The sequence below is a fragment of the Cavia porcellus genome, unplaced genomic scaffold (assembly GCF_034190915.1).
Source record: "Cavia porcellus strain 051 isolate PalLab524CR breed Dunkin Hartley unplaced genomic scaffold, mCavPor4.1 scaffold_5, whole genome shotgun sequence".
In the NCBI taxonomy this organism is placed as follows: Eukaryota; Metazoa; Chordata; class Mammalia; order Rodentia; family Caviidae; genus Cavia; species Cavia porcellus.
In genome coordinates this window covers 23,690,894-23,717,541 of record NW_026947488.1, presented here as the reverse complement: position 1 = coordinate 23,717,541, position 26,648 = coordinate 23,690,894, and the positions used below count along the sequence as shown (strand labels likewise).

The window sequence follows — 26,648 nt, the reverse complement described above, 5'->3', positions numbered from 1 at the left end:
GCCTTTGCTTTTCTAGTTCCTGATTCAAATGCAATAGGAAAGTAACTTTTATTTTCTTTTTTGAGCTTTTCTTACTTTTCCCTAAGGTCTTTTCCTCCAGGTCTGTGACATTACAATCAGATAAGGAGATGCAATGCAAAGAAGCCCAGTGAGCTCTGTGTTTATGACGTCTATCCCAATGCTGGACAGTGCGGTATCAATGCAGTACCTTGAAGGCTCTGAGGACTGCCAGGGGGTCATCATTTGTGAGTCGGTGCACAAGTGAGGGCCAGGTCCGATGAACCAATGGAAGCAGCTGGTTCTTATGTGACTGCAGAACAACTACACATAAACCCAGCACATCTAAAACCTGAAACAAAAGACATGATTTCAGCAGACAGTAATAGTTTGAAACTAGGTACCTGGGATCACGTCACTACTTAAAAAATAAGAATGAGCAAGGCATTGACTGAGTAACTAGTTACAGGCCAGGGTGACACATAAGGATAAAATACACATGCTTCCTTGCCTTTAAGGTACTTATGATAAAGACCCTAATTAGGTAATATTCAAATAAAGAGATTACCACTTACATATGTTGAGAAGGAAAATAAAGGTGAAATGCAAAGAAACTAAGGGAAGGAGCTAAAGCATAGGACTGTTGTGATGGCTTCTCTGGGGAGTAGCTTCTACAAGACATGCAGGATTAGGGACTGGGGATTTAGCTCAATGGCATAAGCACCTGCCTTGCAAGCAGGCGGTCATGAGTTCGATCCCCAGTACCAATAAAAAAAAAAAAAAAAGACACACAGGATGAGCGGATGCACAGTGTGAACTGACATGGGGTGTGTGTGTCATGGTTTATGTCTGTGGCCCCCAGGCCTCATGAGTTTGCATTTTGCATTTGTTATTCATTCATTGTCTAGTGCTTGGATTGATGGTGTCAGTGCTCCACTCACAAAGGGGTGGAGCCAAGATGTGATGTAATGGCAGGAGGGGGGTGTGTCTTGCTTTTTGCTGGTTCCCGCTTTGCTGTTTGCAGCTTTCATGAACTGCGGCCCAGCCATGCTGGCCTGCCTTGGAGCCAACTGAATGTGGACTGAAACCTCCAAAAACTGTAAGAAATAAACCTTTCCTTTCCCAACTTTGGGCTTTAGGTATTTTGTCTCAGCGACGAGTAAAAAGTAACTAAGACAGAATTTGGTACCGAGAGTGGGGTCGTTTGCTGTGACTATATCTGACCATGTTTTTCGAGAGGCTTTGGAAATGGTTTGTGAGCAGACTTTGGAAAGATTCGGACAGTCACCTGGATGCATAGAGCTGGAGCAGCTTAGGCTGTTCTGTAGAGGAAATTCTGGTCAGAGCTCCAGAGACCAGAAGGCTGATAGAAAGCCTCATGGTAAAGACCAGGCTTGGGAGGTTTCTGCTGGGAAGAAGGACTGCATTGGTTGTTGGACTCCCCATCATGTGTGTTATGGCTTGGCAGAAAGTTTGTCTACATTTTGCTCCTGCCCAGAGACTTTGCCTGAGACTGAGACAAAGGGCAATGGTAATCTTGAAAAAGAAATTAAAAAGCAATCAAACATTGAGGCTGTGGCATGGCTATTGTTGGGGGCTTTCAGCCAGCTTTATGTTTCCAATCAAGAGCAAAGAGCCTAGCAGGATAATTTCCAATACTGTGAGTTTGGCCAGAAGGAAAATTCCAGGAAGGCTGTGGATTATAAAGACAGAGTTGAGATTTTGATTCCTGAGGGGAAACAGAGATAAGAAAGGGCATCCCAGGAAGCGGGTCCCCACCCTTTGCAGCCTCACTGCAAAGGTGAAACAATTTGCTCAGAGGAAAAAGCTGCACAGCGCCATGCTCCAGAATGGCAACAGAGGCCGCGTGAGGTTCCAGAATGGCGGCAATGTAGAAAAGCTTTTTCTCACAATCAGGCAAACATAGCCCTGCGATCCAGGCAACCGACCCCTACAGCCAAGAGAGAGAAAAGCCTGGCTACTGGCTCCAGCAGACCTTGGTGGTATCCACAAGGTGCTGATTTTAGATGCAAGGAAAATGCACAAATTCTGAGGGTAAGACGGCTTCCACTTCGATTGCAAAGGGCCTGGGAGGCCAAGCAGTGTGCCCCTGGGAGGGCAATTTGTGAAGACGTAAAGGTGAAGCCTAAGGTGCAGTGGAGACCCCAGAAGTTTGGAAAAGCCAGGAACGTGGGTGATCCAAGGAAAGCTGCAAAAAGCAAGCAGAGAGGATTTAAGAGAGAAGCTGCGGGAGCTGATATCCCTGGAAGTGCAGGGGTGGAATCACTCAAGCCTTTTGGAGCTTGTAACCAGATTGCTTCAGATGCTGAGCATGGAACTCTAGGACTTAATGTTCGTCCTGCTGGATGTTGGACTTGCTTTGTTTCCAATACTTTATATTCCCCTGTTTGTAACTTTTGGAATGGTAATGTTTATCTTGTGCCTTTGCATTTCAGAAATGTTTAACCTTATTTCATTTGTACAGGCGGTTACAGTTAAGAGTTTGCCATAGATCTTGGAGGAGACTTGGGACTTGGACTTTTTAGCAATGTTGAAATTTTGGACTTTGGTAACTCTTAGAGGTGGACTAAATGTCTTTTGTATAAATGATGTACATGAGTCCTGGGGATAGGGGTGGAATGTCATGGTTTATGTTTGTGGCCCCCAGGCCTCATGAGTTTGCATTGTGCATTTGTTATTCGTTCATTGTCCAGTGCTTGGATTGATGGTGTCAGTGCTCCACTCACAAAGGGGTGGAGCCAAGATGTGATGTAATGGCAGGAGGGAGGTGTGTCTTGCTTTTTGCTGGTTCCCGCTTTGTTGTTTGCAGCCGCCATGAACTGCACCCCAGCCATGCCTGCCTGCCTTGGAGTCAACTGAATGTGGACTGAAACCTCCAAAAACTGTAAGAAATAAACCTTTCCTTTCCCAACTTTGGGCTTTAGGTATTTTGTCTCAGCGACAAGTAAAAAGTAACTAAGACAGGGTGAGACAGGGCTGAGCCTGGATGGGGTTATGTTGGGTCTTTTTATTTTGCACTAAGTCAGTGGGAAGTCACCCAAATGAGAAGTGATGTGACATGATATGATTCATGTTTTAAGAAGGTCTTTCTGGCTGCTGAGAGGAGAAGGGACTTCAAGAGGGAGACAGAAATGAGGCAGCCCTCCTGCAGGCCACAGCACATGTCTACATGACAGGAGCAAAGTGACGTGGCTGCATGATGTTGCGGGAGATCGAAAAATGAAAGGACCTGAGATCTGTTTTGAGATGAAATGACTTAAATGTGGCATGAATGGATATGGGGGGGGTGAGTGTCAAGTGGGTGAGTGTCAAGTGTCAAGGCACAGCAAATGAAGGGAGGCAGTGTCATGGAATGAGGTGCAACTGATGGAAGAGTTAAAAGCAGAAGGGCTGGGTAAGATTCGAGTCCTGTGACTGCTACCTGGAGAGGCCAAGCAGGCAGCTGAGGTACAGGCCAACCTCCCAAGAAAGGTTTGGGCTGGCCAACACATAAACTGACTTTTCACCTTCCTTGAGGATTTATTTCCAGGTATCTCACATCCTGAAGCGCACTGAACCTATCTATATCGTAGGTAGTGGTGATATGACTACCGATGCAGGCTTCACAAGGACGACCTAGCCTTCCCAGGGTATGTGAGGGGCACACTGGAGTCAGAAAGGAAGAGTGAAGTCTGCCAACACGAAGCTTTACTGGGAGGTTTCTATGCACTGGTCTATGCAGATGGGAACAGAAACGCTAACCAGAAGAGCCCCTTTCCTTGGGAGATGACTCATAGGCAGGGAAATAAGAGAATGTTCAGCAGTACTGTGAAGAGCAGAGCAGTGTCCTGAAAGTGGCTTGGATACCACCGGCTGACATTAATTTGAATTTGTCACTAACTGGACAAGCTGTACTAGATGTTGCCGATTCAACGGTGCACATTTTCCCCTCCGCTTACTCTTCTCCCTGCCTGTGTCCCTTTGCATGGCTGGCTCCTCAACCTTTAGAAATGTTACCACCTTGGAGAGGTCTTCTAAGACCACCTAGTCTAAATCAGAATGTAAGCTCTGTCTTGTTCATGGTTTGCTAAAGAGAACAAAAGGTAATTGAAATATATGGTTAATGTTTAAATTTTTAAAAATTTATTATAGTAAGAGACACATTGCCATGAACCCCTCTCAAAATATTCCTCCTCTCTTCAAAAACACCCCATCATTTTTTCCATTTTCTGAAGTGGTTCTGGAATTCCTCAAACCAAACCAAACCAAACCAAACCAAAAAACCAGTGCTATCCAATGGAAAGGTGGGCTAAAAAAAAATTGTAGTGTGTCTTCATCCACTTTATATCCCAGATCTGGTACCAAGAGACTTCTGGCTCTTCTCCAAGGTCAAAATGACCAGGAAAATACACATTTTTAATTGATTCAGGACATGGAGGCATCCACAATGGCACAACTAAAGACATAAAAGACTTCTAGAAGTGATTCAGAAAGCAACAGGAATGATGGGGTAACTATGTTCAAAGCAAGGCTAAATATTTTGAGGAGTAATAATGGCAATGTGTCTTTTACTAATTACTATCTTCTATCATCTGAGCACCTGCTCAGTACCTTCACAGTATTAACCTGATGTGGATGTGTGTTTTTGAGTTGCCTTTCTTCCCATAACAGACAAGAAGTTCCACAAAGATAGGGATCCTGCCTGCAGCATTTCCTTCTACAAGCCCTTCTGCTTGGCTTGCAGAAATCTTCAACAGCACTTAGTGAATGAATGAGTGCATATACCATACCTTCTGCTATTTTGTCTTTGTAACCAATGATCTGTGAGGCACGTATCCTCATCTCCACTTTACATGTAAAGATGCTAAGGCTTAACATGGTGAACTAACTTTACTAGGATCACATGGCTAGTAAGGGGCAGGACAAAGACTTAAACTTAGTTTTGTGGGGTTTTTTTTGACGAGGTGGGGGGGTAACTGGGGATTGAACTCATGATCTTACGCTTGCCAGGCAGGGGCTTATCCCTCTGAGCCAAATACCTGGCCCAGTAGGTAGTTCAGGCTTGGCTTGAACTCATTATGTAGTCCAGGATGGCCTTGAACTCAGCAATTCTCTTGTCTCAGCCTCCCGAGTGCTCGAATTACAGGTGTAATCTTTGGCTCAAAGATTTGAATTTAGGTTTGTGGGTCTGACTCCAGTACTGATGTTCTTAATGACTACCAGGCAGTTCTGAGTTTGATCCCCGGTACCGATAAAAAAAAGAAAAAGACAAAAAAAAAAAAATTTAAGGGGGCTGGGGATTTAGCTCAGCGGCATAAGCGCCTGCCTTGCAAGCAGGCAGTCATGAGTTCGATCCCTGGACCAATAAAAACGAAAAAGACCAAAAAAAAAAAAAAAAAAAAAAAGACTACCGCTGCCACAAAACCCATGTAACAAGGAAGATCTTAAAGGCTATTTAGGAGTTTGCTAAATGTTATCAATCAGGTACCTATATTAAAGCCTTGTATTTAACGAGCATTCAAAAAGTGCTTGCTGAACGGAACAGATGTCTCTGGAAGACTAAACAAGCTCTGCAGTGCAAACCTGAGGCCTGAGATGATCTGTGGATCAGTGTTTCCTACCGTGGCCCCCATCCCTGAGCAAGGCAATGTGCTCCTATGGCCACTGATGAGTAACTAAGTTGTTTCTCCCTCCTCCTTAGGGATGGGGAGGAAGGCAGTTTTTCCTTTGGACATAAGGTCACTGGAGCATTTCTGAAAAACCTGGCCCCTACTACCATTTTACCACACTGGCATGTTACTGAGTCACTGTGTCTTTGAAGCCCTTGTTGATGGGGTGCTTGCTCAGCAAACTGCTGCAAATGAGAAAGTGATATCATGAAAAATGGTGGGGTTTTTCCTAGGATGAAAATAGAAATAGAGACAGAGATAAGGGTTGATAGGGAAGAATGACTACCTCCAACTATTAAAATCTGCATTCTGCATTAAGTCAGCACAGATAATGACTTCTTTCAAAGCATATATTTTCTTTCCCCCGGACAGTCAATATATCTCAAAACTTAAGTGTTTTTTCATCAAAATCAGCTCCCTTTTGGCATCTGAGTCGGTAAAGGAAGACGTAAAAGTGTCATCTCACAGATAAACTCCTCTTTATGCATTCTCCTGGCCACCACACATGATCAGGAGATATGGAAAGCTGCATGTTCACCCGTGTAGTCACTGCCAAGTGGACCACACTTAGTCTTGCTGCTGTATGACTGCAAAGAAGGGAATGCAACTGACCTTCAGGCGGATCTTTAGGTTTTTATCTGACAACAAGTGGATGCAGCGTTCCATCACGTCTTTGGCTATCTGGATCTGCACTGGCAGTGGTGGCTCTGTATCTGGAAGTGTGTCATTCTCATCCAATTTTGGAGGGACTGATAGTTCTGCAAGAAGAGCATAACTGGTAACAGTATTTTATGAGAGGTGTTCCAACCCAGCTTGATCCTGAGCTCCTGGTTTAAGAACAGGACTGAGAAGAAAATGTCTAGGAAAGGATTTTAAGGAAACCATCTGAAATTTGGGCCAAGCTGTACAAGTCCAGATGTTTATGGCAGCAATAGCTGTACCAGCTACAAATTGGGAAGAACTGTCTTCTATGGCTGAATGTGTCCCCTTCCAAAATTCTAGTGTTGAAATATCCAATGTGACAGCAGCAGGAGTTGGAACAGGTAAGAGATTCTTAGCCACAGAGCTGTTCCCCATGTGAATGGGATCAAGGCCTCAATAAAAGCTTGCTTACTCTTCTGCCTTCTACCATTGGGAACACAATGCTCCTCCCTAGAGAGAACACAGTAAAAACATACCATTTGGAAGCAGAGATCAACCCTTACCAGGTAACTGAAACTGCCAGCACCTTAATCTTAAAATTCGCAGCCTCAGAAGTGTGAGAAAATAAACTTCTGTTCTTTATAAATTATCCAGTCTTAGCTACTTTGTTCTCTATTCCCTCAAAGGGTACACAGTCCACTGAAAGGGAAATGGGTATATAAATTATGGTACATCCATTAAATGGTAGTTATAAGGTTCCTAAATTCATATGCTTAGTTAGGGTTTTAATGACAAGATAAAATGCTTATGAAATTATATTGTGTTGAAAAGAAAAAATGTGGTACAAAATTGCATATGCAGTATGAGTATTATATAAATTTTTACATAGGAAGAAGTATAATACAATGTCAACAGTGACAGGAGTATAAGATAATATATGATTTAAAATTTTTTCCTATACTTTTGGTCTTTTCTAAATTTCAACTAATGAATACTTAAAATAGAAATATATTAAGGAAAAAAAAACATACAAAGGGCAGAGTTCTAGTTTGGAATCCTGAGGTTGGGTCCTTCCTCAACTAGCTTTTTTCCAACTTCCATGCTTTTCTTACACTTCATCCTCTGACATGTGTCTTCTTTGCCAGCCTTTAACATCTTTTGGTGGCCAGTATTAAGCCTCATTCATCTTTGTATGAGACAGGAGACCAGGGCAGCCTGGTATAGTGCAAAGCAAATAAGGCTTGGTCAGAGATCAATACAAGTTTGATCTCCACAACCTATAAGCAACTTCTCCTGCATTACCTCATCTGGCTAGAATACACTAAGTATATGTCTCATCTCCTTGTGGAGAGGATTAAATGTGAAGAATAATGCAGCAATTACCATTTTCTCACCACCCAGAGAACTGTGTTGTATGAGATAGATATAAGCTTGTAACTTTAAAAGCACCAGAAAGACAAGAGCTATATGAAACCCAGGCCTAAAACTATCTTGAAAAATTTTCCTCTGCTTATATCCCCTATCGCTGTCCCTAAACCCTTAATTACCAGCTGTGCTCATTTCTACTGAGCTGAGTGTTGTTCCCTTAATTTTTTTCTCATTTTAGTTTCCTTTGCTGGAAAAACAGAATCTTACAATAGAGGCTGCACCTGTCTCTAACAGGTGCTGAAAAGATAAAGAGAAAATGCATTTGCAGAATGCTTGGATTTCTTGGAGAAAAGGATCTCAGATATAGAAGGTACTTTTGTGTGGTTAAAACACTCACATCAATCCAATATCAAGCCAAACATTCTCTATAATGCCAAGAACATGGTTTATATTTGATGAATGATAATTATATGAATGACAGAGCTATGTTTTTTTTTTTTCCTAGAGAAAGATTTGTCATTTGAAATTTACCAATTGCAGAATGTTATTTGAGAGATGTGGATTTTGATTTTGGAAGAGGGTTTGATTCATTGAGTCTGCTTTGAGCCAACATTCACAAGAAACAGAACGTCCTGGGCCAGGAATATAGCTCAGTGGCATAATTGCTTGCCTGGCAAATGTGAGGTTGTGAGTTTGAATCCTGGTTAAAAAAAAAAAAATCTGGTTGTGTCACAAAACAAACCTGAGAATAAAAAACCCAACAGATTTCTAATCAAGAAAATTCTGTCTGTGGGGACAGTAATGACTCAACTGTACATCAATCATTATTTAGACCTGTGATGCTTCACTGCTATTTAGAAACAATTGATTGTAGTTAATGCAACAATTTACTTGTCTTTGTTACTCTTCTTGTTGCTGAGACAAAATACCCACCACATACAAATTAAGTGAGGAAAGGCTTATTTAGCTTTCAGTTTGTAGAGGTTTCAGTCCATAATCAACTGGATCCAAGGCTGGGCAGCCTGGTAGAGGGGCATTGCAGAGAACAATTCATGGCACCCACGAGGTAGCAAAAGCAACAAGGGAGCTTAACAGCATCTTTCTGCCCTTCTTATCTTATCCAGGCTACTTAAGGGGAATAGCACTTACACCCTTAATCCTAGTGCTCTTGCGCCTAGCATTGTACAATGAATCAATTCCAGTGCCATACACTCTAGATTCAGTCACCTCTGAAAAAGCCCCACCTATGACTGCATGAGGCTTTGAAGGCACATATAGACACAAGCCATACAACACTACTATCCTATTATCCTGAAAGTATGGCTTTAGTTCACTAGAATCTGAGAGTACAGATTGGGGGTGGGGGAGAAAAAAAAAAAAAGAAATCTGCTCAATTTCAACCTAACAAACTAATTTGGGACTCAGTTCAATTTAGGATAGTTCTGGGACCACCAAGCTCATTATGACTTGGCATTTTATACTTGCAGAGGAGATTCTAATAATTTATTAATCCTTCCCTGACCTGAAGCTCCAGATTGAGTCTGTGAATAAAACAAGAGGCCAGAGCTGCTACTAGCCTGAACTCTTTTCCTTTATCATATAAATGGGTAAGAAAAACACTGGAATCTCTTCTTAGCAATAAATAAATAGACAAAGCATATTAATAAACAATGAGCCTAAGGCCAGAAAAAAGAAAATAAGTATGTAGAAGCCAAGTGTGGTGCTGAATGCCTGTAATCCCAGGGGTCCAGGGGTGCTGAGGCAGGACTGCTAGGAGTTCAAGGCCAGCCTGGGCTACAAAGTGAGTTTGAGGCCAGTATGAACTACAAAACAAGGTCCCATCTCAAAAAAAAAAAAAAAAAAAAAAAAAGCATGCAGAAATAGAAACAGGTTCGATTTTGCCAGTAATTATAAAAATGCAAAGTAAGATAATGAGAGTAATTTTTTAAATTTGTAATTTAGGAAATGTAAAATTGGTAATTTTACTTTTACCTTGATTTCACCAAGGTTGTGGTGAAACCAGTATTAATCCTGTTCTGCTGAAGGGAAGGTATAAATCAATACCACCTTATTAGAAGGCAATTTTGCACACAATAAATATTGTTCCTATCCTTGATCTACAAATCTCACTTTTGGAAATTTATAAAGAAATATGCCAGGGGCTGGGGATTTAGCTCAGTGGCAAAAGCACCTGTCTGCCAAGCGCTAGGTTGTGAGTTTGATTCCCAGTACCAAAAAAAAAAAAAAAAAAAAAAAAAAAAAAAGCCAGGAGGAGGAAAAGCTCCCACGGACAGGATAATCCACTGCAGCACTGTTTCCTATAGTGAAAGCTAGAAGCAACAAAAACTTCCTGAGGGAGAGTACATACTTAGTAACAACTATTAAATCACTAATTATGAAACTGCTAGAGCAACGTGGAGCATTGTTTATAACCAGACACAAAAAGTATGATGCTATGGCTGGGCTGCAGAGAGCTGGGGGTGTAGCTCAATGGTAGTGAGCTTGCCGACAGCGTTAGGCCCTTGTTCCATCCCCAGCACCACACAACAAAACAAAACAAAACTATGACTGCAATTATGTAAAGACAGCTTTACACCAAAAAAGAATGGAAAAATATTACACAAAAAATGAGAATGGCTATGTCAGCACAGTGGGATTGAGTGACTTTTTGAAATTTTTGAACTTTCTGGAATGATGCTTCCCTGTTTTTATAAGTCTATTTTAAAAAGAAAGAAATAACTAAAACAAAATAAATAATAATTACCTTCATCACTGTCAAAATCCATGACATTTCCCTCTGCCACATCCTTCTCTCTAAGGTAGTCCAGCACAAACCGTTCAATGTCTTCAGCTGTACTGTTACTCCCAAGAGTTTGGTGCAAACAACTTCCCTCCTTTAAACTTTGATCTTGGGGTTGCTCAATGTAACTTGTTTCTGGGAACCACTGGGCTGTAGATAAAATGTTAAAATGATCACCTTGCTCATTAATAACCAGCATTAGTGCTTTATAAACAGAACAAGCTCTTTGCCACGGCCTGTGTGGCCTCTACACCATCTACTCTGCTTCATCTTCGAATTCATCTTCTACTTTAGCTACCTGATTATTTACTATCTTTTAGCTCCTCGAATGTACTGAGAATTTTCCTGCCTCCAAAGTTTACATATGCTGTACTTGCCTTTCTGAAGTGTTTCCCCCCTTCATTTATAACTAGCTAACTGGAAATTACTTTTCATGTCTCAGTACAATTAATTAGACCTTGCCCAGTAAGCCATCCTTTCAGTCCTGCGCCTAACTTAGGCAAGGTCGCGCTACACAGTACTAAGCTCATTCCTTTCCTATTAACTCATTACAGTTTGTAGCTGTACATTTTTTTTTTTTTTTTGTCTTTTTCATTTTTATCGGTACCGGGAATGGAACTCACAACCGCCTGCTTGTAAGGCAGGTGCTTATGCTGCTGAGCTAAATCCCCAGCCCCTGTAGCTGTACATTTTGTGTATACTTCTTGGCACTTTAATCTTCCATTAGACTCTATACTTCAACATACTCAGCATAGTATGAGTGCTCAAATTATATGCTGAATTAAAAAATACATGAGATTGGAGAATAGGTAAAGTGGCAAATTCTGAGTACAGGATATCTACTCATTTAGTGGAAGACAGACTACAGAACTTTAAGAATGGACAGTCGCATGCTATATTTCTAATATAAAATGTTTCAGAAAGCTAGCCATATTCTCTCCAAAGCTCTCCCTTTGGTGATGTTCTAATACCTTTGATATGTCATCACAGAATAAGCTTTAAACATTGCAGACTCAAGTGGTTTTCACATTGTGCCTTGAGGGGTCTCAGGGATCTCCACCGGGAGGATAGAAAGAGGCAGCAGGCAAAGGGGGAGAGGGTGTCCCAGAGTCTCTATTCCTAATATAGCAGCTCTAATTCAACTGTTCCTGTATCCTGGGTCCTTTCAAAACTTCATTTCAAGAATGGCTTTCAATACTTAAATTGCTATCCAAATAGAGGGTCCAGCACCCTCTATTTGTAGACAGCAGAGAAAGAGGCTTTGATGATCTTTACCACCTGCTCATCTCCCTCTGTCTCTTCAAGGAGTGTCTGCACAGAGCCAAAGTAATGGCAGATGGGAAATGATGGGGCCAGGCAATTGGGAGTAGCTAAGAACAAATATCTGAGATGAGAGCTTTCAATCCAATATCTGGAGGTTCCTGTACACAGGGATCAATTATGATATTTCTTCAATGCACCATTCCCAGGTGTAAATCAAATACTCAGTGTACTCTAAGGGACCTGTTGCCAGACAGTTAAAAACTGGACCCTGCACTTACATGGCTAGGATTAGACACTGTGTAAAGATCATTTCTAGATTCAGGCTAGGGCCAGACATTAAAATATCTTTGCTCACAAACAGCTTTTAAACATATGAAAAGAAGCTCAACCCCACTTTTAATGTAAATTAAAACTATAATAAGGTGCTGTTTTTCTCTTATTGCATTAGCAAAGATCAAAAGCTTGGTAATGTACAGTATGGGTGAGGGTGTGGCAAACCTGGCACTCTTTCATACTGCTGATGGAGTTTAAATTGGTACAGCCTCTTAGCAGAGTAATTTGATACTCTCAATCAAAATTTAAAATGCAATACCCTTTTAAACCACCGTTTCTTTCAGGAATTTATCCTACTGATACATAGAGGTATGTTAAAAAGACCTGCAAGGATATTCATTGAATTTGTGTGTGTGTGGTGGCAAAAGTCTGGAATCCACCAAAACACCTACCAAGACAGGACTGATTAAGTAAACCATGGTGCAGCCACAGTGAGATATGAAGTAGCCATAAAAAACTCAGTAGCCCTTGATGTACGTGCTATAACCTCACCCCTTATTATTATTATTTTTTTTTTCATTTTTAAGTCTGAGTCTAAGTTGCCCAAGCTATTCTCAAACTTGTAATCCTCCTGCTTCAGCCTTAAGTGGCTAGTATTATAGGCCTGCACCACCATGCTGGGTTACCTGGTGGTTCTTGCTTTCTTAGTTGATACATGTGAAACACTGTGTGCATGATAACTTAATTTCCTTAATCATGCACTGAGCTTTAAGACCTCAGACAATACACTTCCATTTTCATTTTATTTACTTTATTTAAATTTATTTATCTATTTAAAGACAGGGTCTGGCTATATAGTTCAGGCTGGCAGCTGTGATACAACTGGAGGCTATCCTGCCTCAGCCTCCCAAGTGCTAGGATTAGAGGCATGTACCATCATGCTCCACTCATTCTCATTTTAAAAGAGTTCATTAGTTGGACAACTGATCAGTGAGATAACAAACAAATGCCAGTATAAAGTCCTACTTTCATTTGTAAGTGTATCAACTTTACTAATTATAATTACTGTTTATTCAAAATGTAAGTGTATTCTGGGTTATCTCAAAACTTATCGAAGAGCTATTTCCAATTCTGCCTGTTTTCCTAGGACGTTCCAGAGTAAATTTTAACCATCTTGTTTCCTTCTGTAAGACTCTCCTTCCTCAATTTAAAACAAAAAAGCACTATACAGGATTACATAATTTCCTTCAGAGATGACCAAAGACACCAGAATCTAAGGCTATTCAATTTTCAACACTTAAATTGAGGCATTTCCCAAGAGGAGGCATTTCATAGGCTTTCTGAATTTGTTTAAATCTCAAATTGAAAGGTAGTATAGTTCCTCAAAGCAGTAAGGCTGGTCTGTTTGGTCCATGGAAGTCAGTCTCAGTCTGCTATGCCTCAGTGGCCAGCCAGTCTGAGAAGGGGCTCCATGAGGGCAGGCCCTGGTGAGTCTTCTAAACAGCTGCCTCCTCACTGCCTGTTAGCCATGGTACAGGCTTGTGAGTGACTGCAAAGTTAATTTCAAACTCCTTCCCCTGGCCTGTATGGCCACGCAAGATTTGTCATCTTTTGCAATTTCATCTTGTACCGTTCTCTCTAAAACGATCTCTTTTCCATTCTCCAAGTATCCTCACCCCCTTTCCTTTCCTCAGGGCCTTGGAACCTATGGCTCCCTTTGCCTGAATGTTCTAACAAACTGTAGAAACAATGTGACAGCCCTGTACGCACACAAGGACCTTCTTATTTTTCCTGACCACTTAGTTTAAAGTGGGTATCCTTGTTACTTGTGTGCATCAAGGCATTTATTTCCCTCAGTGCTTATCAGAGTCTGGAGTGAGCTTGTTTAATGATTTGTTTACTTGTTTATTATCTCTCTTGCAGTAGGAAGAAAATTCCCTAAGTTTATTTACCTTGTTCACTGCTGTACCTTATTACTCAGCACAGCATCTGACACATGGCAGGCACTCTTTTTTTTGAATGAGTAAGAGGACATTTGTGCTGTTGTAAATGTTTGGGAGTGAATGAAGAACACTGGAAATAGCATCAGCCACAGGACAGAGCACAGTCCGTGTCCCAGACACCTTCCCTGAGAACCTTTCTTATATATGTTCTTAGCTTTTTTATCTGATGAAATGAGGTAAACGACTTTTCTACCTGTCTCAGAGGCTATTAACAGTACTGAAGTAAATACTGCAGACAGGCTTTTTGAATAAAAGGCACCCAGCTACATAGCTCATTGTTTGATTGTCCAGGTGAGATCCTTTTGCTCACTGAAAATGTTGCCATTCTGATAATGCATTAGCATCTCCACCAGGCACTTAAGAAGAGCAAATGGAAGATGAGAAATGCATATCACGTCACACAACTAGGTTAAAAAGAACTTTGCTCTGTCCAATATAATACATATGGCTACATGTTGCTATATGTGGGTACTAAAATTCAACAAAATTGAAAATTCAATTCCCCAATAGTACTAGGCACATGTAGCTAGTAACTATTGTATTGAACAGAACAGATTTATATAGAGTATTATTATCATCACAGAAAGTTCTGTTGGACAGTACTGTTCTAACCATCTGTGGAATGAATAATTCATGTTATTTCTGTTCTCCATTAGCATAGATACTAACTCTAAGTATCAGCAGCAGCAATCTTGTATATTGGAAAGAATAAAATTGTCATAAATCCTGACTTTATCCCGTATTTTATGACCCTGGCTAAGCAGGATCTCATTGAGCCTTAGCTTTTCTTATTTGTAAAATAAAAATAATGTTGATATTTAGCCCAAAAGGTTTATATCCCTGGCACAAAGTCAGTGCTCAATAAATAGCAGATTATTGAAAGCATAAAAAATAAACAATGGAACCACACCATAATGTGGGACTGAAGAGAAAGCCTTTCAAATATTCTTCACAGCATAACCACAAATGCTAAAAAAACAACTACAATTAGGCAACCTAGGATACTGAGTACTATTCCCCAAATCAACATTAAAAAAAAAAAGGGTTTTCAATGTACCTAATGCTACCAGCAGGGCGTGCAGAACGCTGACAAAGGAAGCAGCTCTCTTATTGTAAAACTGGTCCAGGGTGGCCAAGACATCTTGAACCACATCTGCCACCAAAGGAAGCAGGGTAGCATCTGAGTTTCGCAGCATGACTTCCAAAACCTTTGAGGTATGAGGGTGCAGGGATAGATGGCGGAGATTTAAGGAGATACCATTCACCAAATAGTCTGAATTTTGATTGATCAGGTCTTGCAAGGAATCATAGTCACAAGCAACACAAATATCTACCATGGTGCTGGTAGCCACCTGACTAATGAGCAGGGTTTGATCTCCAGCTTTCTCTAGTACTGGATAGAGGGCAGACATCAAGAGCAAACGAAAGTCTTTTCCTAGTGCGTATGCAAAGCGGCTAATCCCTTCCAACTGAATGCATATTTGCCAGATGTTGCTGTTCATGGAGCAAATAGTGGGACTTGGTTTTGAGAAGGCTGGAAAAGATAAAATTTGGTAGGTGTGTACATCAGATGGGATGGCTTGGATGCCTGGCTGTTTCATCATTAGCTCCTCTCCCTCTTCAGTTTCAACACAGGTAACCAAATACCAGTTTTCTTGGCTAGTGTATACTTCAAGTAAAGATGTTACAATTTCTCTCAGTTCCTCTGGGCTTGCTTTAATATGCTTTTCATGAATATTCTCTACTTCCAGCCCAGCAGCCCCTGTAACCAGTTCATTAAGGATCATGGCAGCTTGCTTCCGGTAAGCCACAGACTCATGGTATAGTTCCACAAAGTGATCCACAAGCAAATAAAGGTTCCCATAATACCCAAGAAGCTGACAAACTTGTTGCAAGAGCAGAAAAACTCTCTCATCAGTGAAGAAGCGGAAATATCTTCTCTGGATCTGGTATCCGTGCCTTGCAGTGGAGGCCCCTGGAGAAGCACTCAGGTCATCAGAATTCCAACTCCGCTCTTCAACAATTTTTATGTCAGTAACATCTAGTTCGAGGACTTGGATGAGTGCTTTGGAAAGTCGCTGGAGATGGGCCACAGAGTTGAGGACAAAGTTTATTTTGGGGCCCAAGAGTTTCAGATAACCAAGTAACAAGGAGAGAGTAGAGAATTTACCCTGATCATCCTGGGAGTTCATGAGACGAGGAAGGGATGTAGCAAGGGAATGCAGGCTTTCTGACAAGATGTCAGTAAAAGCTCTGTTGCCTACCACTACTTTTTGATCTGCAAAGTGTCTCAGAACATTATTGCACTGGGCTTGGACTTCAGGACTCTCATCATTTATGAGGCCCACTAAAGCCTTCAGGAGGGGACCAGCAGAAGCAACCAGAGATTGATTGCATTTCAAAAGAAGGTCCTCCACAAGGCCCACCAGCTCGAGCCTGACCTTCCAGTGTGGGTGAACCAAAACACATTCAATTATCTTCTTAATAAGGATCGCCAACTTGTCACCAGTATTTTTTACCCATTCTCCTTCTCTGTGAACCATCAGCTCTGCAATTCTTTGCTCAACTGCAGGCTTTGGTTGGACCTTTGAGATTCTTCCGAGCTGTTCATCAGCCAAAACAAAGCCCACTGTCTTGTAAAAGATCCTTAGGGAATATACTACAATGCTGTGACCTTGTTTAAAGTCTCCTCTGATAACCTTGGTCAGTGCAGTTGAGATTCCAGGTAAAAAAGAAGCAAACAAATCCCCCAGCTGCTGTTGCTCAAGCTCATCTAAAGACCTAGGATGGTCTTGACAATCGCACTGAAAGAGCAGAACCTGTAAACATTTTAAGGCAGCAATTTTAATTTGCTTTGATTTCTCCTGTTCTGCCAAGCTTAACAGTAAAGATACAGCAAATCCTAAACGAGGCAGAATGGAGGGCTCATAAAAGGCCAGAATGATGTCGCCATAAGCTGAGTGCATTAAGGTGTTAAGTCCCTGGATCACTGCCAATTTCAATTCCTCTGACGCAGCAGCAGGTTTCTGGGAGTTGGGTGAGTATAAACACGCAGAGAGTTCGGAAAAGAGTTCCTGAAGAAGCTCTTGCTCTTTCACACATGTTGAAGACAGGACAAACGTGAGGCATTCCACCACACTTTGGACCAAGCGCTCTCGTTTGGGACCTGGGGTCTTCAAGGTAAATCGTAAGGGGAAGAGGATGTACTGCTGAAGTTCCTGAAGTGCAGCATCACTCACAGCTTGTAACTGTGTGTGCAAATGTTCCACATTCTCCACCGTCTGTGTCTTCGTGAGCTGAACACAGACTGGACGTAGGACGCCGAAGGCCTCCTGCGGAGTATCAAATACTGCCATTGTGCAATAGCCTTCTTCTCACTGAGGAAACATCCTGCAGGCTGAGGAAAGATACTTCATTAAAGAGGGTCAAACTCAAAGCAAATACAAAGTGAACTTTCACTCGTTCATTCAGTTGACATTTATGGGGGCCACGTGCCAGCCACTGCCTAAAGTCTTAGGAGAGCAAAGAAACCAAATGACATGGTTCCTATCCTTCAGGACCTCCATTCTAATGAAGGAAGTGCACGCAGAATTACGAAACAGGCTCCAAATGATTAGGATAGGCCTAAGCTTAGAGGTCCTATGTGAGTATGGAAGAGTTACATACCTGGGAAAGCCAGGACAGGTTCCACAAGAAGATGCTTACACCTTAATTTGGGGGAGAAATGAACAGGAATCTATGGGCTATTTAAGGAATTTAGAGCCTGTGGTAGTGAGAAAAGATTTTATCTTTTAAAGCTGAAGTATACATTGAATAAGATGTACTACCTTAATGTAGAGCTCAATGAATTTTTATTCATGACTAGACCCATGTGCACTGCCCAAAGCAAGACACAGAATACTTCTAGCACCTGAAAAGACTTCCTCAAGCCCTTCTGTAATTAATTCTCATTTCCTCCAGACTTCTGATTTGCATCCCTACAGATCCTTTTGCTTGTTACTGTCATTGAGACATTTTAAGATATGGAGGGGGTGATATGATCAACTTTATGCACTGAAAAGATGCCCTGTTAGCCAGTAGGATGGACGAAGGATCAGCACGAGAAAGATCAAAAGCAAGTGTCCAGAGAAGTGGGAGAACTATGAGCACACACTATCACAGAAATCATGGGAGAAGAGGTTCTAGCAGGAGGGAAAGATGGATGGCAGGACAGGTAGGTGAAGAAGACAGGTTTATAGGTAAATAAGGAAGATAAACAATATAACGCTTAAGTCTTTTCTCTGTGAGGGGAAATTCAGTCATGGACCAATAGTGGACATGATGGGGTGTAAACACAAGGCTTGATGAGAGAACTAAGTCTCAAACATTCCCTTTGGGGAAGCAGAGCATCCTGGGAAGACATAAAAAGTATGGCCCAAGGGTACTGAGGATTGAGCAGAAGCTAGAGACCATAAATGTGTACAACTGTAAAATGCACTGGATAGAGACTTAGATATCAATTAGTGTGGTCATGCTCTCTTTTTTCCTCACGTTGCTGGGCATTTCTGAAAAGATGATGACCACAGTGCGATCTGGCTGTCTCTACTCACAATACAAAGAGCACTCCTGAACCCAGTGGCTATGACCAGACGTATTTGCAAGTGTGGGCTGAGGCTGAGACTTCATCAATCCTGAGAAGGGCACTGCTGGTCTCTGTGAAGTTTCTTGGGGGGAAATCTCCTGGTCTCTGTGGTTCCAGGAAGCAAGGGAAGGGAAGATGCTCAAAATGTGCATTATAGGTTAGGAAAATGCCTGGCATGGATGCCATGAAGCCTGGCTAAGGAGTAATGACACCCATGGGCACCACATATTGATAGTCCAGAGGCTCCTGTTGTCCCCTGCCTGAGGGACTGGTTGGATTTATGAGCAGGAATGGAAGGTAACTGCTTAGAGGGACCCTATAGTAAGAGGGAAGAAAAACATTTCGGAACTCTTTGAGGTAGTAAATCTTAGATTAATGGAACCACTAAAAGAGATGACAATTTAAATTAAAATACGGGCAATTAAAGAAGCTCAATTATAAGACAAAGATAGTTGTTAGAACTGAAACTATGATTTTTGATCCATGTGTGGTGGCACATGTAATCCCAGCACTCAGGAGGCTGGGCCCGGAGGGTTGAGGCCTGCCTGAGCTCCCTAGTGAATTCAAGGCCATCCTGAACCATATAGGTGAGATCCTGTCTCAAAACAAACAAACAAACAAGCAAACAAAGACAAAAACCAAATACAAAAACCAAAACCAAAAAAACCCACAATATCGCCCTGCAATCTTCTACATCAAGGAAGTTTAACTGATGAAATAATGGCAAAAAGAAGATGGCTAACTGCTGAGACCCAGTAAGCAGAAGATCTAGCAGAGCCATTTTAAAACTCTGAGCAGAAATAGAAAATGTGAGACTTAAAGGACAGAGGCAGGAAAACAGCACGTGAGTAACTGGGAATCTGAAAGGAGAAAAAGGAACACAAGGAGGACTGAAGTAAACAAATACCTGAAACATTTCCCTTAGCAGCAAAAAGAGTTACCTGGATATTGAAAGTCCAAAGGTAGCTATGTAGTCACATTCTGATAAAATTCCTGAATGAAAAAAAAAAAATCATACATACTGGGGCTGGGGATATTGCTTAGTGGCAAAGTGCCTACCTGCCTGGCATGTGTAAGGTTGTTAGTTTGATCCCCTGTACTAAAAAAAATAAATTTTTAAAAATCATACATATTGGGGCTGGGGATTTAGCTCAGCGGAATAAGTGCCTGCCTGGCAAGTGTGAGGTTGTGAGTTCGATCCCCTGTACCGCAAAAAAAAAAAAAAAAAAAAAAAAAAATCATATATGTTTTTAGGAAGAAACAACTTACAAAAGAAAATTAGATCAGCTTTGAACTCATGTGCAACCAATAGATGTTAAAAGTCTGGAACAGAACCTACTAACTGTAAATAAAGGACTATGGCCCCCAAACCTTACATCCAGCTATGATATTTTCCTTCAAGATAGAAGAACAATATGCAAAGATTGAGAAGAAGTATCATCTATATAACCCACCAGAGGAGGATACTTGAAGAAAGGAATCTGTTCAAACAAAACAGAGATCTAAATGAGAAAGGTAACAATGACAATTTCTTTTAGCATTGAAAACTTTCCTTGCATAAAATGTTTAAGTGGAAGTCTTGATATATAAAATAGACAAAGTCAGAGGGTCTCTTTGTTAAAGCTGGGGTGAGAGCAATGGTCCACATCTGTTATTCACCTCTGGAATTTCATAATGGTAACTTTGGAATCCCCTGAGGAGTAGATCATAACTAAGCTCTCAGACTGTATGACAAAAACTGTTAAAAGTTAACGAAATAGGAACACATAGCATTCTAAGATGAACTCATCTGCTTCTTCTACTGTATTTCCTTTATGGTCTTTACTTAAGCTAAAAGCCTCTGAATTTTTGTCTTTCGCTCCCATTTTAACCCCACTATTCCCTGTCTTATATCAATTCTATTCTTTCAACATTGTTTTTAAATCCCCTGAGAACGATAATCCTGTATTCCATGTTGGGCCAACTGCAACAGCTTCCTTTCTGATCCCTCTGGTATGCCTGCCCTTCTAGAATCCACATTTCACACTGACACTGAAGTAATCTTTCTAAAACAAAGTCTGGTCATTATTCTCTACGTTTAAATTTTAACTGCTTTCCACACAGATACCTTTTTACCATGGCTTACAGGGCTCTTTACTTTCAGCCCTATGTCCATCTCTTGCCAATCTTACTGTTATAGTTTTGCTGCTGAACTCTAAAATTGCAACCATACAGAATTATAAAACTTGAAACTTCCTAAACAAGTGCTGCTAGTTCATGTTTTCTCTTACCATAGTAAGCGCCTCTGTTACAGTATTGAACATATATTATTACTATATATTGTGTTTAATTTATCTATCTTGGTTACTTTTCTCTCATTGCTGAAACAAAATGCCTGATGCCCAAAATGAAGGAATGTGGCTAAGCAGTAAACATCATGGCAGTCGCAAGCAACAAGAGCAAAAAGGGCAAAAAGGGGAGGGCATGCCTCTTTTCTCCCTTACATTGTATGCAAACTACTGGTCCCTGGGCCGGTGTAACACTCACACCACCAATCCTAGCACTAGACAACAAAATCAGTCACAAACTCTAGACTCAGCCACTCTGGAAAGGCCTCCCCCATGACCACATGAGGTTTTGGGGAGACATCCAAACACAAACCATAACACTACCTTAGACTGGAACTCTTTGAGGGCAAGGGCAGTCCCACATCCAGAAGCATGAAGAATAGCTGGCACCTGACAAGCATCCAAGAACATCTGTATAGAATTCTGCTTTCAAATAGAATATAGTAGAGTGTAGTAGGTCAACATTTCTGCTGATGGTTAGAAAAATCCAAATAATTTACAAAAAACATTTCTGAAAGCATCTAATACTTCTGGAAGCAATATGAGCCAGATGGACCAATATTTAGGGAAGTGAAGAATATTCAGAGTGAATCAACAATCAATAGGTGTGTCCCCCCTCCATTGGTACATTTGTTGATTCTGCACATAAGCTCCGGATCATGACTGTCACTGGGGAAAGAGAAGCCATAATGGTGTAAGAAAATAAAAAATATCAAATGTACACTCCAGAATGCAGAAATATAACATCTACTATAAGGGACTTAGCAGAAGGCAAGATTAATGATTTGGAAGACAGATCAATAAAAAAATACCCAAGCCAAGCATGATAGTGCAGGCCTGTAATCCCAGCACTTGGCAAGCTGAGGCAGGAAGATCACAGCAAGTTTGAGGACAATGTGGGCTATAAAGTGAGTTCAAAGCCAGCCTAAAGTACACAGCAAGACCCTGTCTCAAAAAATGAACGAAGAAAAACTCAAACTCAAAGGAAGGAAAGAAAGATGGTAAATACAAACGATAAAAGACAAGTGGAATACACAGACAGGCTTCATTTGAAATAAGTTCCAGAAGATAGAGCATTAATGCTGAAGCAATATTAAAATGTCCAAAGTAAATGAAAGATAGCAACCCAGAGATTCAAGAAACTCAACAAAATCTAAGTTACTTGTTATGGATTAAGAACGGGTGGTCAACTTAACACCAGCTGGATTATATCAGCATGGCATTGCTCCACCTGAGGAAAGTTGCCAGCATAAATAGGTGGAGAAGAAGGGAGGTGTGAAGGGTTGAAGTGTTAAGGCGTTGTAGCATTGTGGGTTCTTCTGTGAGTTGCTGTCTGAGCTGTTGGTTCTTCTGGAGAAGCTTTGGTCCTCACATTGAGCACTGCTTCCTGGCTCTGGAGGGGAAGACATGTGCTGCTTGGTCTCCAGGATGAACTTGTCACACTGCTTCCCGGCATGCACCCGACTGTGCTTGTTGTCGGAGGAGCTTGGGGCCTCCATGTTGCTGAGGACGGCTGTGGTGCCTTTCAGGATAGCCCTGGTCTTCGTTGTGAGTGTGACTTCTTGGCTCCAGCATAGAACACTCATCCCACCAGCACAGCTCCTTCAGCCTGCTGGCATAGACTTTCTGGCTTCCACCACTGACCCTTGGGTCATCCTGGCACGGATCCATAAAAGAGACTGGCAAGAGTCCTTGTGGGCTCTGGGCCTCCAGTTGGACTCGTGGGAGGCATTGTCCTGAGCTCTGGGTTTTTATCTGGACTCATGTGGGACATGTGCTGTGGGGTTTAGGCTCTTGACTATGTCTTTGGTGTTGTGGATAGATTTCCTGCATTTTCCTGTGTTAACTCCCAGTGACCATTATAAAAATATTATAAACTCCATGTCGTGAACCTAATTGTTCTCTGTGTACAACTCCTGACTACAACATTACTCAATTAAAAAAAAAAAAAAGAACAGATATATTATAGTCAGGTAAATGACTTCTCAAGAGAAATGACAAAATCCAGAAGTCATGAAAATGTAGTCATAAATTGGTACTCAACCAATTTTGATGTGAAAATTTTGTCTAGTATTCATTTGTTTGGCACTCCACACACAAGCTAGAATTTTTTAATGTCAATTGCCTTGTGACTTCTTACCCTTTCCAGCCAAACCGATTTGCTTAGTACTCATCACCTTTGGTACTCACACTTTATGGAACCAATTAATGACAAACACTGAGGTGTCACTGTATCTTTAAGGCATCAGAGGAAAATAGCAATCTTGAGTTTTATACCCTACAAGAATGCCTTCCAAAAATCTGAAGTATGGCTGAGGATGTAGTTCAGTAGTGGAATACTTTTGCCTAAGCATGTGTGAGCCCGTAGGTTCCATCCTCAGCACTGCAAAAAAACAGGGATTTTTTTTTTTTTTTTTTTTTTTGGTACTGGGGATCGAACTCACAACCTTGAGCTTGCCAGGCAGATGCTTATGCTGCTGAGCTAAATCCCTGGCCCTGAGCTACAAAAAAGAAGATAAAGTAAAACTGTTTTAAGATAAAAACAAAACAAAACAGAAATTCATTGTTATCAGAGCTATACTAAAGGAAAAGATAAAATAAGAAAATGAATCTAGATGCATGGAAATGTTGGCAGGAATGAAGAAAATGGCACAGGTCAATACAAAAGTATTAACTGTACAAAATAATAACTATTATGCCCCTTGTAATATAAGTAAATGTAAAGTTAAAATGCAATGGAATAAAAATGCACAAAAGGCAGGTAGGGGAAAGAGCTAAGTGTTCTAAGAGTCTGATAGTGTTAAAATAATTTAAATAATAATCAGGAAGTGTTAAAATAATTTGTTTTAGACTGCAGCATGTCAAGATGTTAAATACATATTGAAATCTGTTGATAATTATAAAGGAATATCTAGTTAAGTTCATAGGGCAGTAAAAATGGAATTTTTTATTTTAGAGAGAAAAACAATGATACAAAATCTCAAAACAAGGTAGCAGGAGGGTAACAATAGTTAATATGTTGCACATTTATCTTCAAATTAGTTGCTAATATTACAAGATACAGGCATGAAAAATTGATCAAACAATAGAAATACAAACCTTGTTTTTCAGTGAACTAATAGAAATTAGTAGTATAACTATCTTAACTATCATATATGTATATATTTATTTTTCCTTTTCTCTTCCTTCTTTTCTTTCTCCCATCCCAGTTTCTCTTTCCTTTTGATCAGTTTCTTCCTGTTTCACAATATTTATTATACATTTTGGATCTTACTCTTTTGACTTCTTGTAGTAAGGAGACAATATGATGTTTACACATGTCTGCCTAACTTGTTTCACTTATGAGTATGGCCTCATGTTGCATACACGTACCTATAAAATTCTCAAGTTTATCCTTCTTTATTGCTAAGTAGTATTCCACTGTATAAAAACACATCCTTTTTATCCATTCCTTGGTTGATGGGCATTTGGGTTGTTTCTGAGATTTAGCTATTTCAAACTGTGCTGCTATAAACATGGGTACACATATATCACTGTGGTGAGTTTTTAATTCTTCTGGGAAAATAAACACAAACAGTAACTGGGTCAAATGTAACCACTAATTCTAGTTTTTTGAGGAATCTGCAAACTGATTTCCACAATGGTTGTACCAGCCTATCCTTCTGTTAACAATGGAGAAAGGTTCTTTTTCTTCCACAGCCCTGACAGAGTTTGTTATTGGTAGATTATCTTGATGGTAGCCTTTCTCAGTGTTGTTTTAATCTGTATTTCTTGAATGACCAGAGATGTTGAATATTTTTTCAAATATTTGTTATTTGTATTTCTTCATCTGAGAAGTGCATATTCATCTCAGATGCTTGTTTTTGGACTCGATCTTTGAATTTGGAGGGTCTGAATTTTTCAATTCTTTGAATGTTCTAGATAGAAGTGCTTTGTCTGAGGGTTAGTTGGCTAAAATTTCTTCCTAGGCTGTGGGTTGTCTTTTTACTTTGTTGATGCTTTCTTTTGAAGTGCAAAAACTTTTTAATTAAAAAGATAGGATTCCAGCTATTGATTCTTTGAAGTACTTCCCATGCAGTTTGGGTTTTATGAAGTCTCTGCCTACACCTATGTCTTCAACATTTCTTCTTACTTTCTTTTCCAGTAGATTTAGTGTTTCTGCCTTAATATTTGATCACTGGTCCTTTATGACTTTAGTGCACTATATGGATATGAATCTAGTTTTACTCTTTGACATGTAGACAGTGAGTTTTTCCAGGACCATTATATTAAAGATGCTACCTTTTTTCCAGTGAACATATTTGGCTGAGTATGTCTGTAGTTGTGTCTATATCTTCTAATGTGTTCCACTGATCCTCAGGTCTATTTTTTTTTTTTTTTTTGCCAGTACCATGCTAATTTTATCACAGTAGCTTTGTAATATAATTTCAAGTCAGGGATTGTGATGCCTCTTGCCTTGCCTTTGTTGCCCAGAATTGCTTTTATTATTCAAGGTCTCTTCTGGTTCTAAATGAATTTTAGGAATGCTCTCTCTAGTTCTGTGAGGTATGCTAATGGTATTTTGATGGGGATTGCATTAAACTTATATAACAATTTCAAGAGTATGGACATTTTCACTATGTTGGTTTTTCTATCCATGAGCAAGGGATACGTTTCCATTTTCTGATATCCTCCTCAATTTCCTTCTAAAATGGAATATTTTTGATTAATCCAAAAGGCAAAAATGAAGGAAAAGCAAAACTAATAGGCCAAATAGAAAACAAACAGTAATAGGGGCTGGGGATTTAGCTCAGCGGCATAAGTGCGTGCCTTGCAAGCAAGCAGTCGTGAGTTTGATCCCTAGTACCGATAAAAACGAAAAAGACAAAAAAAAAAAAAAAAAAAGAAAACAGTAAGATAGGTAGAAGTCCAATTAGAACAGTGATTACATTACTTCAGAGTTTCTTAACAGTAGCACTACTGACATTTTAGATAAAACATTCATATCAAATACTTAAATAGAATATATGAGATTAAAAAATAAACTGTTAAGAAAATGGTAAACAATAGAAATATGAAAAAAGACTTACACAGCTCACAGCAAAAGCTATCCAGATTAAAAATGTCAATCATTAGAGAAACACAATTAAAAACCACAATAAAAAACCATTAAACATCCACCAAAAGTGCTAAATTAAAAAGAAGAAGAAGAGGAGGAAGAGGAAGCAGCAGCAGCAGCAGCCGCAGCAGTCAGGTGCAGTGGCACAGCCCTATAATCACAGCACCTGGGAGGCTAAAGCAGGAGGATTGTTGCAAGTTTGACCAGCCTGGGCTACATAGTGAGTTCAAGGCTCTCCTGAACTGCATTTCAAGACCTTGTCTTAACCAGAAAAACCAAAAACCAAGGAAAGAAAAAAACTGGTATTGGCAAGGATATGAAGCCATTAGAACTCCCACTTACTGCTCTAGGAGTATATATTGGTACAATTCTTTTGGAACTCTGGCAGTAGCTGTTATTCTAAAGGTGAATGTGTATGCATGCCCTATGGTCTAGTCACTCCACTCTTTGATGTGTGTCCAACAGAATTGTTTTTCCAAAAGAATACATCTGGAATACACTATCTACAATCACCCAAAAATAGAAACTACCCAAATGCCCATTTACAGCAGAATGGATAAACTGTGGTATATTTTCTCATGGAATGC

General features: G+C 40.4%; 1 protein-coding gene across 2 annotated transcripts in view; it reads right to left on the bottom strand.

The window, feature by feature from the left end:
- The window catches only part of Tti1 (TELO2 interacting protein 1), a 63,878-nt gene that overhangs the window by 15,485 nt on the left and 21,745 nt on the right, over window positions 1–26,648 (bottom strand). For both annotated transcript variants that reach the window (XM_063248364.1, XM_003467649.4), the window contains exons 2-5: window positions 15,073–17,412; window positions 10,441–10,626; window positions 6,279–6,424; window positions 209–349 (exon numbers count right to left, since the gene is read on the bottom strand). In XM_063248364.1, the coding sequence (XP_063104434.1) occupies window positions 209–349; window positions 6,279–6,424; window positions 10,441–10,626; window positions 15,073–17,371 (2,772 nt within the window). In that variant the 5' untranslated portion in view covers window positions 17,372–17,412. The remainder of the gene's footprint in view (window positions 1–208; window positions 350–6,278; window positions 6,425–10,440; window positions 10,627–15,072; window positions 17,413–26,648) is intronic.